Here is a 19,807-nt window from a genome sequence, read left to right on the forward strand (position 1 = left end):
TATTGAGTCAGGGCTTGACCGGATACTACAGACTTCTGATCTCCATCTCTCCCTGATAGCCACCCGAACCCAGAAGCAATGTATCCATCACCACTTTCAGATATGAGTGGGAAAGAGAGAGGGGTTTACAGTCCACTAACCACCACTGCAGATCGTTCGCAGTCTCCTCAGAACGTTGTCAGGAGGTCTGGCAGTTGAAGGCCCTTGACACCTCCTCAAATGTTGCCCTTCATTGGACCATTCTGGACATGGTTTGGTTTTGTCTCTTTCTCGCTGAAAAAAAGAGTCCAGGACATTCAGGCTATTATCTGGATCTTTCAGTCTCTGTCTTCGAGCTATTTTTCTGATCTCTCAGCCTCTGCCCTCAGTGAGGTCAACTAAGGCTTTTGGGACTAATGGCCTCCGGCATCCTGCTGGTCAAGCGTGCTAGGTGGCATATGTGTGCCCTGCAGTGAGATCTGCAGTCTGATTTGGCCCAAAATCAAGAGAACCTCTCCTTCCATGTCTTGATTTTGCAGGAGTGTGAGACAGATATGCAGTGGTGGTTACTGGACCGCGACTGGGTCAACGGTTGACCCCTCTTTCTAACCCAATGAGTGGATAGCGGTGACAGATTCGCCCCTTCTGGGTTGAGGTGGAAATTAGAGGCCTCTGGTCTCTGGCAGAGACCACAGGCCTGTCACCTTCTCAACCTCCTGGAGCTGCAGGCCATCGGTTTGGCATTCCAAAGCCTTCCTTCAATTCACCGAAGGGAGGCTGGTTCAGGTGCTTACAGACAACACCACAGCCATGTGGTACAGTAACACGCTGGGTCCTTCGGCAGGATATTTGTTTTTAGAAACTTTATTTTTCCATGTTATCGTGACAAGTAAAATCAACATTACAGCATACAGTATTAGGTAAGCGCCTTGGGCAACATTTTCCAATGTTGAGATCACTGTGAGATATTTTAGAGTCCACAAAAAGATTAGCCAAGAGTATCACATCATACAGGACATCATTAAAAACAATTTGCCTTGGGGCAAGCACTCTTTACAACTATCCGCCCTTGCCCTACCTCCCCTGGCTTTCCTCTCAGCCTGTGTCACACCCGCTGCTCTCAGAGGTACTTTGCTCTATCCCCCCCCGATACAAGCCCTGAACTGCACAGTTCTTTCCATTCCATGAGAGCTGCCTGGAGCCCTTCATCTTTACGCGTTAGTTTCATGTGTGTTTGTGCGTTTCCTTGGCTAAAGCCTATTCCCTGATGTCTCTGAGCCACACTGCTATGTCTGGGCTTCTCTGCCCCATCCAAGTTATGGCCACCCTATGTCTGGCCAGAACAAGCATCAGGTGAAGTAGGTTATAGGGTAGTATCCGTTTTTTAGGTCTACGTATTTGGGCCAGCAGGCATTGCAAGGGTTCCTCCCTAAGCGGAAGACCTGTGGTTGTGCGCACTTTTTCAGCCAACAGTGTCCAGAACTGTCTCACCTCAAGGCACTCCCACGCCAGGTGGTTAAAATCTGCCTTCTCAGATGCAAACCTGGAACATTTACCATCCTTGTTATGGGAGATGCGTCTCAACTTCACTGGTGTGAGGTAAATGCGATTTAACAAGTTATAGTGGATCAGTTTGACCCTAGCATTACAGGAGACTGTATGTGTAAGTTTACTAATAGACACCCAAGCCCTCTCGTCTAGTTGGGTGTTAAGGTCCCTCTCCCATGCAGCCCTTAACCGTGGTGGTGGGGCAGTAGAGTCCTGCTTCATGGCTTTATATAGGAGAGATATCATCCTGTGACCGGATCCGCATGTTAGCAGAATATCTAAGGTAAGTGTTGGTTGGGGAATACACGGATATTGTGGCCAGGTGACTGACTACTTCCTGAATTTCCCTGTATTGCAGATAATGACCCTGCCTAAGAGCGAAACTCTCACTTGCTTGTTCATAGGTTATGAAGGTCTCATTCGGGAAAAGGTCTGCAAGGACCTCGCAGCCGCCGTCCCTCCAGGCCTGGAAGAACATGTGTGTACCCATATCTCTGATGGAGGCCAGGATCCGAATAGGAAGCCCTCTATGAAATGGCGCCTGACGCAGCACCTTTCCCACAAACAGCTGCCATATGCTCGCTGTTTGATGCACTATATATGGGAGGTCCCCCTCCGCCCCCTGCCCTTCATCAGCGCAATTTGGAGGGCCTCTGGGTCTGCCCTGCCAGCCAATAGTCGTTTTCCCAATTGCCCCCTTCTGCCATCCAGCGAGCCGCAGGCTGCAGCTGGGTGGCGTAATAGTACAGGTCAAAGCGCAGGGCCTCCAATCCCCCTCCTCGTCTTCCTGTGTCAGGGTATTGAGGCCTACTCTACTCCGCTTCCCCGCCCACAGTAATGAAGTCAGGATTGTGTTCAATTGCTTGAATACTCAGATCGGATTCAGGCAGAGTGAGTTTTGAAGCGCATAAAGGCACCTAGGGAGCATTACCATCTTTGAGATGGCAAGTCTGCCAATTAAGGACAATGGGAGAGTTCCAGAAATTCACTGATCCCTGCAGGGCTGCAAGGGTCCTGTCTAAGTTTAGGGCTATTAACTGTGCATTGGTCAAGGCAATCTGAACCCCCAGGTACCTGAAGTTTGCCGGTTCCCATCTGACCTCTAAGACTGGGAGGTCCCCCAAGAGCACAGAAGTCATGCCCGCCAGCAGGAAGATCAATGATTTGTTACGGTTGAGTCTCAGGCCAGAGACCTGCCCGAATCTGTCCCGGTGGCGAAAAAGACGGGGGACTAAGTATAAGAGCGAATAGTCCGCGTTTATAAGGAGATGATGTGGTTGTTGTCTCCCACCCAGATACTCCACTGGTCCAATTCCGCTCTCATACGCACTGCCAACGTCTCAATGGCCAGGGCGAATAGTAGGGGCGAGAGCGGGCGCCCCTGACGGGTTCCGCGGCCCGGCACCCAATTTGCCAGGATCTTTGTATGCCAGGGTGGATGAACTCAGCCATTAACGCCTAGCAGTTCACTAAAGGCAGTTGCACTCAGAGGTGGTGCAAGGTCTCTTCCGCACATGGGGAGAACCCTGGTGTGTTCTATTCACCGCTGCAAAGAACGTCCAATGTCAGCACGTTTGCGCTTTGGAGTGTCTCTCACTGGAAGATGCATTCCGCCTAGATTGGACCGCAGGATTCTTGTATGCCTTCCGCCAATATCTTTTTTGCCCTGAATTCTGGGGATCAGGCCTGACCAGGCGCAAGTCATCCTGGTGGCCCCGGAATGGGCATGGAGAGTTTTGGTTACCAGAACTCCTTGGCTTGAGCGTGTGTCTTCTGACCTGACTGCAACTCTGTGAGGACCTGCTGTCACTGGAACAGGACAGGTTTCTCCACCTTTATGCATAGAGATTCAACGGTGGCAGCTCAACACCTTTAACCTCCCTCCGGAGGTTGTGGATGTCATCTTGGCAGACCGTTCGATTGTATTGTGAAGTAGATAGCTTGCGCACAGCCTAATTTTAAGGATTCTTTTGTTGACTAATTTCAATGTGTTATTAATTCTTTCTTATGTTTGTAGGTTGTTCCCAGGGGTAACGTTTCCGTCCCAATGGTATAACGTCATAAACATGTATTGATGTGTGCTTCCAGCAAGCTTGGCTGCATCCCCCTTGGGGCACTCCTTAATGTATCCCTCAGGACTTTAAATAGTTGAGATCCACTCTTTTTGCTGTTTTCACGAATTTATTCATTCAGTGAAATTCTATTTTCCATTTTTATTTCCATTACTTTTTCAATATGCCACATGTTGATTTCAACATGTTACGTTTCTGATGTGCTCCAATGCATTTCGAGCTGAGAAGCTCTTCATCAGGGAGTATAATATAGAATATAAGATTCTATTAAAATGCTAATAATGCTTAGGGAGCATTATTAGGAGGGTATTAGACCTTTTAATAGAATCAGCGAGAATATCATGTTTTTTCAGCACACTAGTGGCAATAGCTTCCGACAAACATACTTGTAAACAAGCCAGAACTACGTGCGATCTCGTCAATAGCGTGTGATTTGAACCACAAAACGGGTTCATAAATATTAATGAGATATAGTAACGACAAACATGGTATTCATGCGAATGTAACCTTCTTTCCCGCACAGCTACCCGTGAAGCCTATTCAATGTGATAACACGTGAGTGAATTCGTACCGGATAATACATAAACAGCATGTTTTCTTTGGGTCACCACAACTGAATGTACACATAATTGCATGAAAGAGAGCACCTATCCAAGCAGCATGACATTTATCTGTATTTAAGTTTTTTGTAAAGATAATCCTAGTTTCATAATGCATTTTGGTTGTAATTATATTCTAGATTGTACTCCCTAATGAAGAGCTTCTCAGCTCGAAATGTATTGGAGCACATCAGAAACGTAACATGTTGAAATCAACATATGGCATATTGAAAAAGTAATGGAAATGAAAATAAAAATGCAAAATAGAATTTCACTGAATGAATAAATTCGTGAAAACAGCAAAAAGAGTGGATCTCAACTATTTAAAGTCCTGAGGGATACATTAAGGAGTGCCCCAAGGGGGGTGCAACCAAGCTTGCTGGAAGCATACATCTATACATCTTGGCAGACCATGCATTCCTTGAGAAAAACTGTTTACGCCTGTCATTGGGACACATTTGTGGTTTGGTGTGGCACAGGCCAGACTGAACCCCTCCAGACCAAGTTATCTGACATTCTTTTGTTTGTTTTATCTCTTGAACAGCAAGGCTTTGCTTTGGGCCTAGGTAAAGGGTACCTTTTGGCTCTTTTTCAGACTGGTTCCAGACCAACAACAGTTGTGCCCTCCCTCTCCCCTTTCATACCACAGTAGAACTTTATCTTGGTGCTAACATTTTTGATAAGCACTCCATTTGAGCTGCTTCACAGCTGCCTACTGTGGCTTCCTACTCTCAAGATAGTGTTCTTCGTCACTATGCCAGCAGTTTAGCGAAAGAGATGCGGGCTCTCTGCGTCCATCCGCCATACACCGTGTTCTTCAGATGTGAGAATCCTTCTTGCCAAAAGTTGTGATGTCATACCACGTTGGTCAAACAATCAACCCACTGGCGTTCGATGCTCCACTCCACCTCTCTAAGGAGGAGAAGAGACTTTATTGCCTGGGCCCCAAAAGGGCGCTGAGCTTTTACATCTATCATACCAAAGGGACACCGGGTGGATGATCAGCTCTTTGTGGAGTCCATGGGAGCAAAAAAGGCAAAGCCATGCAGAAATGCACCATCTCCCAGTGGACAGCGCCCTGCATCAAGATCTGCTACTCATTTGCTAAAAAACAGCCTCTAGAAGGACTGTGAGCTCATTCTACCAGGGCCAAGGCTGCTACCACTGGGTTGGTGTGCGGAGTTCCTGTCCTAGAGATCTGTCAGGCAGGTATGTCGGTGTTACCCCATACATTCGCCAAGAGGGGTATTTCACCCACTCAGTCCAAAAGGACTTCTTTGTTTGAACCAGACCACAGAGCCACCTCCCAATGGGTGCTACTCTGGTATCTATTCAAAAGGTGTGGAATCTGCTGTTAGAAGTCTCTATCCTTACCGAACCACCAATCTACACACAGTTCTGTGAATTGGGCTCTATCTATTAATAAGATCCTAAGTCTAGTAATCTGCACACTTTTCAAAGCCAATTTTCTGTTGGAGTGCTGCTATTAGGGGTGTAGACAGTCTCGAAAACAACTGATGTCAGCGCGTGGGAGTGGCACCTATACGGGCTCTCCACGCCATTTTCGGAGTGGATCAATGTCAGTGTGAAGCCACACAGTGCTACCTGCTGTAGGGCAGAGATAGTGCTTAAGTTTACAGATCTAATCAGGCGCCTGGGGAAAATTCAAAAGGTGAGGAATCTGCGACTAGGTAGAGTCTCTACTAGAGAGAGCATTACTGAAGGTAAGTGACTTGCTACATAAGCTGGGTTTCTGAAGACTCAGTCCAGACTGTGACATGTGAATTATATCAATGAACATATGGGGCACAAAGGCATTTTGGAGTGCATAACGTAGTACTCCTTTAGTATTCTTTTACATGCCCTTCAAAGCTTTTGTGAATTGGCCCCAAAAACATATAAAATGGGAATATTCAGACATAATTACAAATAGAAAAGAAAGCATCCTGTTTGCACTTTTACTAGTAAGCAATTAGATGTTGCAGGGCTGCTACTTCACAAATGCATGCTAGAGTACTCCTGCACTTTCTATACTCATAAATAATGTTGTTCTCAGGGTGAAAGGACCTCATCCTGCCAGCATGATGACCTTGAGATAAATATAGCAAGTTACACACAAAGAAGAGTGGGCAACCACAAGGCTCCCAACTAATGTATTAGAATTCAGTTTTGGAAAGGAACCCTGAGTCCTAGTGGAAACAATGGCGGGACCACAAATGCTGATATGATGACCAGCGTAGGCCAAAGGCACATAAAGTAACTCAGAGGCATACTAACATTTCATTATAACCTCCATCCTACTCATTCTGATAAGTTCCTAAAGATCTGTAGATTTAGGCCATAAGAGCACTTTTGTATGTGGCAATGATAAATCAGATCACTCTGTAGAGCTCTCACATGTTGCAGACTTTGAGGCTACTCAACTTTAAACCCTTAGGAATCTCCCTGTGGCCTATGGACTAAGGAGAAGCAGTTTTCCTGTCAAGGGGCATGTGAAAGCAAAGGAGTACTTATCAGAAGACACTGGGTCTGTTATGCATAATGTCCACAAACTGTTGATAATCCCTAAGTATTGCATAATCGCAGGACAATGAAAGTCTTTTGAGAAGAGCCATTCGAGATTGTACAGATTAAGATATTTTGGCAGTGGCAAGTGACTAAAAAAGTGATCTTTACATCTCTACCTTTTAACCATGGATTAGAAAGTAATGCAAAAAAGCTTAGAACAGCAACCAATTGCAAAATAGAGGGCAGTAGTGAACTGTGATCATCTTTTACTGGGAGTATTATTAATCAGTGGAACGGGTTTATATGTTTTGGCGCCACTGAGATGAATTGCAGTGAATGAAGTTTATTAAAAGAAATGCATGAAACCTTACATGCAGTTCAGTGGCGAGAACAATCGTATATTTGAGAACATCGCATGCATTTTATTGAAAAAAGTTCAAAATCAAATTGTAATTCGTAACTGAATAAGATAACCATACAGGTGAGTTACGTGGAATTCAATATTTTTATTTGCTGTAGAAATGTGAAAAAGTGTCATAGCTATCATGTTGCACCACGTACAGAAACTGATTGGTCTTTTAGCACCATTGTTGTGTAAAGCTTGCATGATTGTTAAAAATATCCCGTCATCCTTCTTTGCTGTTTTTTGGTTTTCTGCCTTTTTTGGGGGTCGGTGGACCATTTTGACAGCAATCACAAATCCAGCGGCCTAAAGTAAAAACAAAAAAAATATGTTAATACAACACACTGAAAAATTGAGTAAGCAAAGGTAAATAGAACAGCCAATGCTTGTGTCTACAGTAAGTGGAATTTGTTTTGTATTTATTTAGGCAAAGGTTACTTTACTAGTCAAATGTTATTGTTTTTAATGTACATTAATATACATTAACCCCTTCCATGCTGGTGACGGAACCGCTCCGTCACCAGCCTCGGTCGCGCTGTGCTGGTGACGGAGCGGTTCCGGCACGGTCCGCTTGGCACGCCTGCGCGGCGCTGATTTCACGCCTGCGCTAAGCGCTCCATTGAGCGGGCGGGGCCGTGACGGAACCGCTCCGTCACAAGCACAGCGCCCCCGAGGCTCGTGACGGAGCGGTTCCGTCACGAGCATGGGAGCGCTGTGCGCCCCCCCTCCCCCCCAGCACAGCAGCGGAATTACCGCCGCAGCCAAGGGGTTAAACACAATGCAATAAAATAGAGTCCCTCCCTCATCCCGCTGCGCAGCCCTGTTTGTCCAGATCCACCTCCTCTTTACCTTCATGGCATGATTAAGTCAACAGTCCAAAGTATCCCCACCATGCCCCCATATTTTGTGGTATTTCTTTGGTCACCCTTCGACTGCATAAATGTACTTCTCTAGTTTAGCACACTAGTCCATCACCCGTCGCCCATTTCCACTCAGTCAGGGTTGGTGGATCCGGGGAAGACCATTTTGCACACGATGTCACGTTTTGCCACGATCGTGGCCACCTCAACCAGGGCACGGTACCACCACATCATCCAAGAGGCCCTGGAAGGCCATCTTACGTGGAAATTCATTCAGCCGCTCTAAAATTCGCATTAGGGTATGGGAGATCTGCTTCTAGTATTTAGCATTTCTCAGGTATTGCCACTGAATTTGAAAGAAGACTGCCTCGGGTGCAAGCAGCGGGTGCATGTGTTGTCAGTGTGAAATCTCACCGGGGCGTGAAATTGGTCAGTGTAGATAGTGTAGCTAAATCATTCGAAGTTGTGCCGATATAGCAATCTCCAGGGAAGTCATACAGGCCTCTTAACAGTCCAAGTCTTCAAAAGCACCCACTCTGTGAGTCTATGAGCAGCCTGCCAAATTAAGATCACGATCCTTGTGATCTCTAGGGTATGCCATGGGCTGGCCATATAACACAGCAATGACATTATACAGCCGCCATTCAACCTATCATAGATGACCAGGAGTTGGGAGGCCCAGCAGTACAGTTTATCATCTGCTGACCCACAAACCCCCCCATCGTAAACCAACAGCCGGCATTTGTCTTGCGCGATACATGGGGGATAACCCCCCAGAGGAAGGCACAAATTAATGCTGACACAACAGTACATCACCCATGTGGAATAGGGAGTGGGAAATACTGCATCACATGCAGGAAGCACGAAAGGACCATCATTTTGACTAGGGCACTCTATCAATTACATTCAGCAGACGTTTAGACCAGCTATGACGGTCCCTTTCAGTCTTACTCAGGAGGGGGTTGAGGTTAATATTACGGATGAGCTCTGATATTATCAATATGTGTACCCCTAGGTATTTGAAACTTGGACACCGAACGGGGATACCTTATCGCCATGTGACAGTAGCCTGATCTCCCATCAGGGGAACCAGGAGAGATTTACTCAAATTAACTCTAAGTCCGGAGGCCACTTCATACAGCTTTAAGGATTCTAGGCCCCTACTCCTGAGGACTGGGGACAAAAAAGAGAATGTCATTTAAGTATAGCGCAAACATGTCCTCTAATGAGTGCCCCCCCCCTCCATTCCAACCACACACTTTGCATCATACTAACTTAGCTAATGGCTCGATGGCAATAAGGAAGGGAGACAATGGGCATCCCTACCTCGTGCCCCTTCAGATCGGAAATGTGGTTGACAACTCCCCTTGTATGAGGACCAGAACTGTGGTTTCACGATAGAAGAGAAGACATAACCCCGACATCTGGGCCCAAAGCCCATAATTCAAAGGACTTGATCCAAGTATATCCAGTTGATCCTTTTAAAGGCCTTCTCCAAGTCCACCAGCGGGGTCCGAGAGAGATCCCGATCTCAGGCTATAGTGGTGTGTATCTGTCGTATACAGTGTAAGGTACTACAATTGGGCATGAAGCCACACTGGTCAGGGTGAACAAGAGCATCAAGGACTCTTTGCAGTCGACTTCTAAAAACATTGGCAAAATATTTTTTATTAGTGTTAATCAATGATATGGGGCAATAGGCTGTGCAGTAATCCACGGGCCGTCAGCCATTGGAAGTAGCACAATGGTGGCCAGGTACAGCTTTGGTGGAAATGCACCCTTGTTCACTCCCTCTCCGTATAAGTTGAGAAGATGGGGAGCACGATGTCCCAATATGTGCTATAGTATTCAAAGGGGAGGCCATCTGGGTCCGGGGTTCTGCCTGCATGGAGACCTTGGATTGCCTCTCCAATCTTGTCTATCATGAGGGGGGCATCTACGTCTACTTTTAACAAAATGTTATCAGTGTAATAACGCCTGTACTCTTGGCTTATATCACTATTGTGAATCACCACCATCCTGCAGAGGGACTGGGAAATAATCCATGAAGCTATCTTTAGGATAAATACCATTACTTGGATGCAAAATTCCCCAAAACATATGCCAAATATACCATTAAAGTAACAGCTGCTCTTTTCATGCTTCATGACAGATCACTTTAGAAGGAAAATGTTACTTACCCAGTCAGCATCTCTTCATGGCATATAGTGCTGTAGATTCACAGGCTGTGCATAATTGTGCCATCTAGTGATTGGCTTGGATTTGTGCAAGTTGTTTTTCTTCTAAGAAAGCCTTCCAAGTCAAAAGGTATTATCACTCCTCCTCTTGCTGGTAATGGGCATGGTTATCAACTTCACGGTTAGATTGTTTTCCCGCATGGCGTGTGAGGATAAAATGTGAAGTGAAGCATAGTATAGAGAGATGTCCATGCAAAAAGAAAAGCAATATAGATTTAGTTGACTGCAACTTACATCGGCGCCCGGGGAGGAGGGTGGGTGTATGAGAATCTACAGCACGACATTTCTCAAACAGATGCTTACTGGGTAAGTAACATTTTCCATTCGAGGCATGTTGGGCTGTAGCTACACATAGACTGTAAAGCACTCCCAAAACAGTGGTGGCTAGCCTGTGGGTGTTGCAGTGGTTTGGAAAAGTGTACTTAGAACTGCTTCACCAACATTGGCTTGTTGGCGAGCCAGTACAGCCACACAATATTGTTTTATAAAAGTATGTGGTGTGGACCATGTGGCTGTTTTACAAAGATCAACAATAGAAATATTCCCAAGAAAGGCCATAGATTCTTCTTTTTTTCTAGTGGAATAAGCTCTGGGAGGGATAATTAAGGTGATTTTTGCTTTAGCACAGCATGTCTAACAATGCCTAATTTAGAGATGGCATTCCCACTATGGGGCTTGGAGGAAGCAACAAAAAACTGTTTTCTTTTTCTAAAAGATTTAGTTCTGTCAATATAATACACAAGCGCTTTTTTTTAAATATATTTTTATTGCAGAATTAGAAACAAGACCTCAAAATAGACCAACCATTACACTTATGGCATCATGACGATTAAAGTGACATAAATACACTACACAGCCATTTAGCCCACATCCCGGAGGCTGGGCGGCGCGCCAAATTTCCATTCCCCGAAAGATGCCTCAGTGTGTGCCCTTCACGGGCGTCAGGTCAGTTGCATCGTGTAGTATCTGCTTTTACCCCCCGAAAGCCCGCCCCCCTTGCACCATCGAGCCCCAGATTGCACCCTGGGTTGTTTCCAACAGTTCCTGTCCACATCATTCCAGATCCATCTGGATCTACTAAGCTATGTCGCGGTGCTTAACTACCTCACTCAAAAACACCCCCCCCAACTGCTGCTAATGTGGGCACCCATAATCCGTCCTAGTGCCGAGGCACGTCACCCATCAGGATCCACACTCAATCATTCGATCTACATGGAGCACTGTCCTATCTCTACTCTCCCTCTTCATCGTCCGTCATATAATCACGCAGCGCTTGCACCACCATCTCCCAGGCCCTCGCCAACTCCAGGCATTTCTCATTGCCAGTCCTAGTGGCCTGTCGCATCCTGATTACACTCTCACAGCCCGACCACTTCAACAGCTCATCCATCCATCTCCTCACTGATGGGCCTTCTGCAGACTTCCAATGCCAAGTTATCTCTCGTTGTGCCAGCATGATTCCCAGATCAATAAATTTACTCGTTATTTTTGTCTTTTTGGTATGAGGGAACCAGAGGAGCAGACACGCCGCCATATTAAAGTCTACCTCCCTATCCGTTACAGCATTCAGGAGTTCCCCTACTTCCGGCCAGTACGCCCCCAACTTCGGGCATCCCCACAATAGATGATCCAGATCCACCTCTGGTGCCAAGCATCTCGGCACAAGGCATCGAGCACCTGGAAATGCCGTCTCAACCTCTACGGGGTCAAGTACGCCCTATGGATAATGAAAAAATGCACCTGTTGAAATCGTGCGTTCCTCGTTCCCTTCCACGTCCGACGCAACACCTGGTTCCAGATAGTGTCCGGTATGGACTTGCCTATGCTGGCCTCCCATCGCGACTTTAGCGCCAGCAGGAGGGCCAGTCCCTCGTTCAGCATTCTATTATGGAGGCAAGTCACTGCTTTGACGGTGCCCGCTGCCATCACCACATACTGGCATGCCATTGTCACCTCTGGCTCTACAAGCCCTCCCCTCCAATGTCGCTGCATCGCTGCCACCACCGCCGCGTGCAGTAGGAAAGTTCCGTCCGGCAAGCCAAATTGCTCCTGTAGCGTCTGATATGGGACTAGCGTCCCATCGATATATAGATCCCCCACCACCTGCAAGCCCAGCTCCTCCCATGTCAATAGTTGGGACCAATCGCCCCCCGTGAGGCAGTGCAGTCAGCATTCCCAGCGGTATTCCCGGTGCATACGGCCGGTCTCTTTTTGCTCTCTTTAAGCTCCTATTCCAACATAATTTAAGCGTCCTTTCCTCTATTGCAAGCTCCTTCATATCCAGTTTCTGCTGCATAATTATATATGACAATACACACCTCTGGATGCCAGTCCCCCGTTCATGTTCAGGACCCCTGAATTCCCTGGCCACATTCTGTGTCAACACCTGGAGTTGTGCCGCCAGATAATATAATTCAAAGTCGGGAATGGCCATCCCCCCTTCGTGCTTGGGTCTGGTCAGGGTATCCAATGCCACCCTGCGCCGTCCGTGGCCCCAGAGGAAGCCGGTCACCAACGTCTTCAGTTCCTTAAAGATCCTCTGCGGGATCCACACCGGTAGCGTTCGGAAATAATAGAGTAGTCGCGGGAGTGCCACCATCTTCAACAATGCCACTCGACCCAGCACAGATAGAGGGAGGGAGGCCCAGAAATCCATGCAACCCTTCAACGCGCGAATACAACGCTCCACGTTCCCCTCCAAGAGGTCCGCGGCCTCATGATAGATGCGCACCCCCAAATAGGTGAAGCAGGAGGGCTCCCACACCACCTCTCTCGTCAGCTGTGGACAGAGCGTGCTCTTCCGCAATGGGAATACACAGGTCTTAGTCCAGTTCACCCTAAGGCCTGACAGCTGCCCGAATCTACCCAGCATGTCCACTGCAGCCTCTAGTGACCGCCCAGGATCCGCCAGATACAATAACAGATCATCGGCGTAGAGAGATATATAATGCGACTCTGGCCCTTGTGCTATCCCGTTATACACGGCGCCTGATCGTGCCTGTGCCGCCAATGGCTCCATCGCCAAAGCAAACAACAGAGGGGACAATGAACAGCCCTGTCTCGTTCCCCTACAAACCGGATAAGCCGAAGATACAATAGGCCCCAGTCGTACTCGCGCCTTTGCTGACGAATAAAGCACCCTCGTCCATCTCCGAAAGCCCTCCCCGACCCCAAACTTCAACAGCACCCCATCCAGGTATTCCCATTCAAGGCTATCGAAGGCCTTTTCGATATCAACTGCCAATACCACGGGATCAAGAGCCGATGCTTCAGCGCCATCTATTACTCGGATCAGACGACGTATGTTCATCGAAGTGCTCCTAGTCGGGATAAATCCCGCCTGATCCCTATGCACCAGAGTGGTCATGTGCGGCAGTAGCCTGGTAGCCAGAATGCGACTCAAGATCTTGTAGTCCACCGTTAGCATAGACAATGGTCGGTAAGAAGTCACATCCAGCGCATCTCTGCCCGGCTTCAGCAGCGGCACCACTAGCGCCTCCCTCATGGATTCAGGCAAGCACCCCACTTGTTTTGCTTCCGCATACACCACCAGTAGTCTGGGCGCCAGGGTATCAACAAATTTGACATAAAATTCTATTGGTAACCCGTCCACCCCTGGGGTTTTGTTCCGTGCCATATGTTTAATTGCCCCCCTTATCTCTGCTAACGTGATGGGTCCCCCCAGTTCTATTGCCTCTTCGCTATCCATCACCGGTAGTGGGATCGGATCTAATTATTCGCCTATCTCCGAGATCTCCGCCTCTAGGTGGCATTCATACAGTCCCATGTAATAGGACTGAAAGCGCGCTAGGACCGCTGATTGAGAGTAGACTACTTCCCCATCCCCTCGTCTTATACTCAGGACCGGGCACCCCCTTGGCTCTGGATTAGCTAGCTTGGCAAGAAGCGGGCCCACTTTATCTCGCTCCTCATGTACCTTGACAACATACAACTTATAATCATAGCACCGCAGCCGTTCCGTCTCAGTCGCCACCACCTCTTTAGCCTGCATCAGTTGCTCCTGTAAATCCGGCCGCTCGGGCCTTCGCTGCTCTAACCCCCTCAACGCCTCTTCCGCTTTCCTAAGGTCATTCAAAACTGTCTTTCTCGCATTTGAAAACCTACCCATGCATACCCCTCTCACCACCACTTTCATCGCATCCCATTCTATCGACCTGGTCGTGGCTGAGCCTCCGTTTTCCTCAAAGTAGCAGTCAATGCCCTGTCGGACCGTGTCGCTAAACACCAGATCTTCCAGTGTATCCGGACGCAGTCGCCAGGATGGAACCGCCGATCTCGCCTGTTGCCACTGCATCGAGATCAGCAAGGGGTTATGATCCGAAATGGTCCTAGTCAAATACTCAGAATGAGTCACCACAGTCGCCAAGGGGCCACTACACAACACCGAGTCTAGTCTAACATGTAAGTCGTGGAGTGTGGAAAAGTAGGAGTAATCCCTGATCTCCGGATGCTGTTCCCTCCACACATCCACCAATCCCCACCTCTCCTGCCATTCCTTCCTGTGGGCTGCTAGCCTGCGCACGGGGAGTCTACCAGTGGCGGGTGCGACCTATCCAGCTGCACATCAGATATTGAATTAAAATCTCCCGCCAATAAGATAGGGCCTGCCAAAAAATGGGCCAGCGAACGCGTTAAACCCTCAAAGAAATGGGCCTGATCGGAGTTGGGGGCATATATATTACACAGGACCACCTCCCTGCCATAGAGTCGCCCCTCAACCGCTACATATCTACCCTCGGGATCCACCCTCTGACTCGTTGCCTGGAATGGCGTACCCGCCCGTATCCATATTAGCACCCCTCTGGCAAATGCTGAGTATGTCGTACCAAAGACCTGACCCCTCCACCTCTTCTGTAAAGCCCCACACTCTTTCTTGGTCAGGTGAGTTTCCTGAAGCATTGCAATCTGTACGCCCCTCCTCACCAAATAGGCATGCACCTTATGACGTTTCACCATCGTGCGAATACCCCGGACATTCCATGTAACACATTTCAAATTAGGTAACGTCCCCATGAAGTACTTTCCTGCACAGTGGCTCTAGCCAACAAATGTCCCCCGCATTGCAGCAATTGTATCCCCCCTTCAAAACATGCCCCAGAACTCCCCAACCCCCTCTCCCCAGGACAGGACCTAATAACCCAGCTTCAGCCCCGTTCCAAACCTTCAACACCCCACACATTATTCTAACCTGTGGTCGTCACCACAGAAGGCCTTAAGGGCCTCAAAAGGTCGATGGAGCGCCGATCCAGGGTGGGTAGAGCTCCCGCCCCGCGCCCACGGTCCCATACTGCTTGTACAACCCCATACCTGGTAGTCCAATAAAGATCAGGAGAGACTGTACCAACAGCTGCCTCTGGATCGTTCAAAGTTCTCAAGCCTCACTCATTAAACAAGCCATCCGCAGTTGGTGGCGTGACCGCCGGTCCCCTCGCATTCCCCATGTCTGATTAGTCGCCTCCGGATTTCTCTCCCTCCTCCTCCGATTCCGATCCTCCAGATGTTTTCTCCTGCTGCGACCCTGTGATGGTCGCCGTTGCAGCCAGCGCTCCCCTCCTGTCAGCTGGCATTTGTGCTTCCCGCTCGGCCCTTTTGAGCTTATTCCGGGAGCGGATGCGTTGTGACTTTCTGACCCTGACTGGCTTCTGCCGTTCCCTTCCGCTTTTGTGCGCACGATCCGTCCCTGCACGATACAGTTCAAGCCACGACCATGCCTCGTCAGGAGTCTGAAAGAAGTGGGTCCTGTCATCAAGGATCACTCTCAGTTTGGCAGGAAAGAGCAAGGAGTATTGAATCCCCTCCTCTCTCAGTTCCTTTTTCACCGACAAGAAGGATGCTCTGCTTTTCTGAACGTCCTGCGTGTAATCCGGGAAGACCGTGACTTTGTTGTTGTCCACCTGGAAGGGACCTTAGGATCGTGCTCTCTGTATCAACAAATCGCGGTCCTTATAGTGCATCAATTTGACCACCATCGGCCGCAGCGTACACCGGTTGTCCGTGTCGCCTCGTCCTTGGGACTGCAGAAAGTACGTGTGATTCAAGCCACGCCTGCCCTCCTCTTGCCCTATCCAAGTGGACACATTGTTGTTATATATAAAGGAAGAATTCCTTGTACTGGGGTTAGATATGTATTCCTGCCCCAATCCCCCACCCTTGTGTGGGTGGGTGTGTTTGCTGGCCGCCGATATTTGTCAGAGAGATCACGAGGACCTAGAAGAATAGAGTACCCATTGTCCTGATGAAGCCTACATCATCTGGCTGAAACGCGACCGAGTCGACACCTTTTACTTCAATTGGAGTCCCCTGTTATCATTAAATAATTTGTTTGATTTTTGTGTGATTGGCACCAATACAAATATAGTCTGGGTTGATTTAGTAACCCCCAGGTGCTGTACTTTTGGGACTACCATTGTTTTGTGCTCTCATTATAAATTAAGTGGAGGCACTGATCCGAATTAGGATATATATATATATTTTTTTTTATATATATCTTGTGTTTGGGGTACATAGTAAGTTGATACTGTAAATGTGATGTATATTTGTATATATGTATATGTGATATTTTGTAGATAGACTGTCGGTTGTTGTGCTTCCCTTGATGCCAGCTCATATGTGTTGATGAATTCATATATGTAATTCTTTCATGTTTAATTTCTGTTTCACAAGAGAATTAATTGTTTCTGGTTTGAGAATTAAATTTGGATCAATCCCTTCGGTACCCTTTGTTTCTATTTTTTCATCCTAGGATGTACCCTGCTCAGGTATGGGAGGGTTAAGTGGGCAGAACCCCTGACCATTTTTAGGTCTCGCCTAGACGAAAGCAAAAGCGAAGCTTTTGCTGTCTATGCGAGACAACTTATGTTGCCGCTTTTCTGGGAATATTGTGGACATCAGACTGTGACGAGCCTGTCCTCCTGGAGATTGCAGCTCGTGAGCGCGCACGTCGCCTCGCCCTGCCTGCTATTCGCATTCACACAAAGGCTCCCGCACGCATGCGCACATACACACACTCCATACACACACACGCACCCCCCTTTAACAGACACACGCGCAGACAGACACACGCACGCACAGACACACTACAACAGACACACGCGCACACCCCACCCCCACTCACCTCTCTCGGACAGTCTCTTCTCTCTCGCGCTGCGATGGGGGCGGGACTTCCGGTTGGGGCCGCGCTGCGATTGGCCGGCTGCCCAACCGCTTCCGGGTCGTCGCAGGCAGCGCGGCGGCAACTTGTTGTTTTAATTGATGGTTTCCGACGCCGCACACTGTGCAATCTCAGCCCACAGCCGGGGGTGCGTGCCCTGTTTTCTTTAATAAACACGGACCCCGCGCATTTTTTAAAAATCTCTCATGCCTGGCTGCCCTTTCCATCTTTAGCATTTATGACTTTTAGTAACTGTATGCACCTTTTGGTATGCGCTGGGGATCTCTCAGAGGAATTTCATACGAGGATCTTTACACAATCAGTCTTACAGATTGTACGGCTCTAGGAGGATAAAAGCCTGAGTCCGCCCTGCAAGGGCTGCACTTGTGACTCCAGGCTGTTGAGGGCGTCCACAGCCGTGGCTTAAAATAACCAATCCTTCCCCCAGGCACAATCCTCCTCAAATGTCTATTTTTTCAGACCAGAAGAACACATTTCCGTCTTGCAATTATTAGCGCTGTTGACAGAATCTTGTACTTAAGGTTGCGCGGGCGATTCTTCATGGCTGGACATTTGTGGTGTTTGTTTGCTTGCAGTTTTATGATTCTCCGTGGTGACCTGTTGTTCTGCCTCGCTGGTACCACAGCCGGCTCGTGCCTGAATCACCACTTTTTTTTACAGCTTTCCTTATGTTTTTTGGGGAGATGAGAACGCACTTCTGCCCTTCACATGCTGAGGTCATTCTCTGCCCTTTCCTTCTGGTCCTTCTCCAAAGCGCCAACCATCACCCAGGATGAGAAATGGCGCTTTCCGTGAGGGTGGTACAAATCACCCACTGAAATAACAGGAACAACCAAAGTTAAGCTCTATGTTCCATACATTTTTTCTTTTACTAAGCGTTGTCAAAGGGTTGCTAGTAAAGGCTGACGGGTGGAATTGTAAGTGGTGAGTTTGTTTTTAAGGGTAACCTCGTGCCTTATTTCCGTTGATTTAGTTGCATATGCCGCGGTACGTTTCCCATGGATGTCAATAATGGGCAGCCACGTACAGGGGCGTAGCTCCCAGTGGTGCAGCAGGTTCATTTGCACCGGGATACAGAGGTCTTAGGTGACCACTGAAGAAGTACCCTTGCCAATAGGTCTCGCAGTAGGAAAGTTGGAGCTATTGGTTTTGTTAATGACAAAGCCCTTTATGTTTTTAAAATGAAAACAAAAAAAAAAGGCATTGTTAATTGCAATTGTAATAGCTCCAACTTTCCTACTGCGAGACCTATTGGCAACGCCAGTGCTTGTTTTGCTAGTCTCCAGGGGCGGTTTGGCAGGGACCCTGTGCGCTCTTTCCAGGGAGAAGAAGGGAGACAAACCCTCCGGCGCCACAACCGTTTTAAACCAGTTCTCCATATAGGACACCGCGTCCCCTTTCTCAATTTTTTCCGGAAGACCCACTACCCGCACGTTAATCCTCCGGTTACGACTTTCCGCATCCTCCGCTCGTCGCTCCAGAATCGCCAGACGGCCGAGGATATCCGTCAGTTTATGTTCTGCGGTGACCACCGCTGGTTTCAGGTCTTGAAGCAGTTGTTCATTCGTTTTTACTCTACCAGAGAGCTTAGCGTGGTCCGCCCTCAGTAGGTCCAGCCCCGTCGCGACCTGCGCAATGCCCTGATGCAGCGATTCCTTTGTCGCGGTGATCGCCTCCAGGATGGTGTCAAGGCGCTTGTTCAGCCTCTGTTCTTGCGGCGAAGCCTCCGAAGGGGGTTGAGCACCGCCATCTTGGGCCAGAGCAGTCGCGCCTTCCCGCCCATGTGGCGCGTTTAAGCCATCACCCAGAGCGGCCATCCTGACTGTGAAATGTGCGCCACTCGGGCCGCTGCTATGGGCCACTCCAGTTCACCGTGCTCACTCTACAGGCCCTTCGGTCCCAGGCACCTCCCCGCGTCGCTCAGTGGTAGAGTACCCAAGGGTCAATATTCACTATCACAGGCCCACTCTGCCCTCACAGCACCCCCGAGCACCATCCTGTTTGCAGCCTTCTATCACTGATCCGCGGCCGTGTGCTGCATGGGGCCACCAGCACTTCCACAGCGCCTCCAGGAGCCTCAAGGTCCAAGGCAGCAAACCCCCAGCACACCTTCAGAAGGGCAGGCGGGCGCTGTCCAGGGCCGATCGCGCCTGCTGTCCGAACCAGCACACCGCAGTCTCTAAGGCAGCCTTCCCAGCTCACCATTCACTGTGCCGCCATGACTATGCCTCGAGAACTCCAGGCGGGCGACCCCCGCCCCTGGTCCCGAGGCACACAGAATGACTCCACCAGCTCCAGTTGCTCAGCTGCTCACAGGGGCATGCGGGGGCCGGAGGGGCACGGGTCCGGGTCCATTCACGCTGCCGCTACGCTGTTAGCCGACTGCCCCCAGCGGTTCTCATTCGAGTG

The 19,807-nt window shown here is 48.7% G+C and overlaps 1 protein-coding gene across 2 annotated transcripts in view; it reads right to left on the reverse strand.

Moving 5' to 3' along the window:
• Positions 1 to 7,192: 7,192 nt before the first annotated feature.
• PHF10 (PHD finger protein 10) overlaps positions 7,193 to 19,807 on the reverse strand; it is a 678,055-nt gene continuing 665,440 nt past the window's right edge. For both annotated transcript variants that reach the window (XM_086927105.1, XM_086927104.1), the window contains exon 11: positions 7,193 to 7,415. In XM_086927105.1, the coding sequence (XP_086783231.1) occupies positions 7,333 to 7,415 (83 nt within the window). In that variant the 3' untranslated portion in view covers positions 7,193 to 7,332. The remainder of the gene's footprint in view (positions 7,416 to 19,807) is intronic.

The sequence above is a fragment of the Lissotriton vulgaris genome, chromosome 6 (assembly GCF_964263255.1).
Source record: "Lissotriton vulgaris chromosome 6, aLisVul1.2, whole genome shotgun sequence".
NCBI classification, from domain to species: domain Eukaryota; kingdom Metazoa; phylum Chordata; class Amphibia; order Caudata; family Salamandridae; genus Lissotriton; species Lissotriton vulgaris.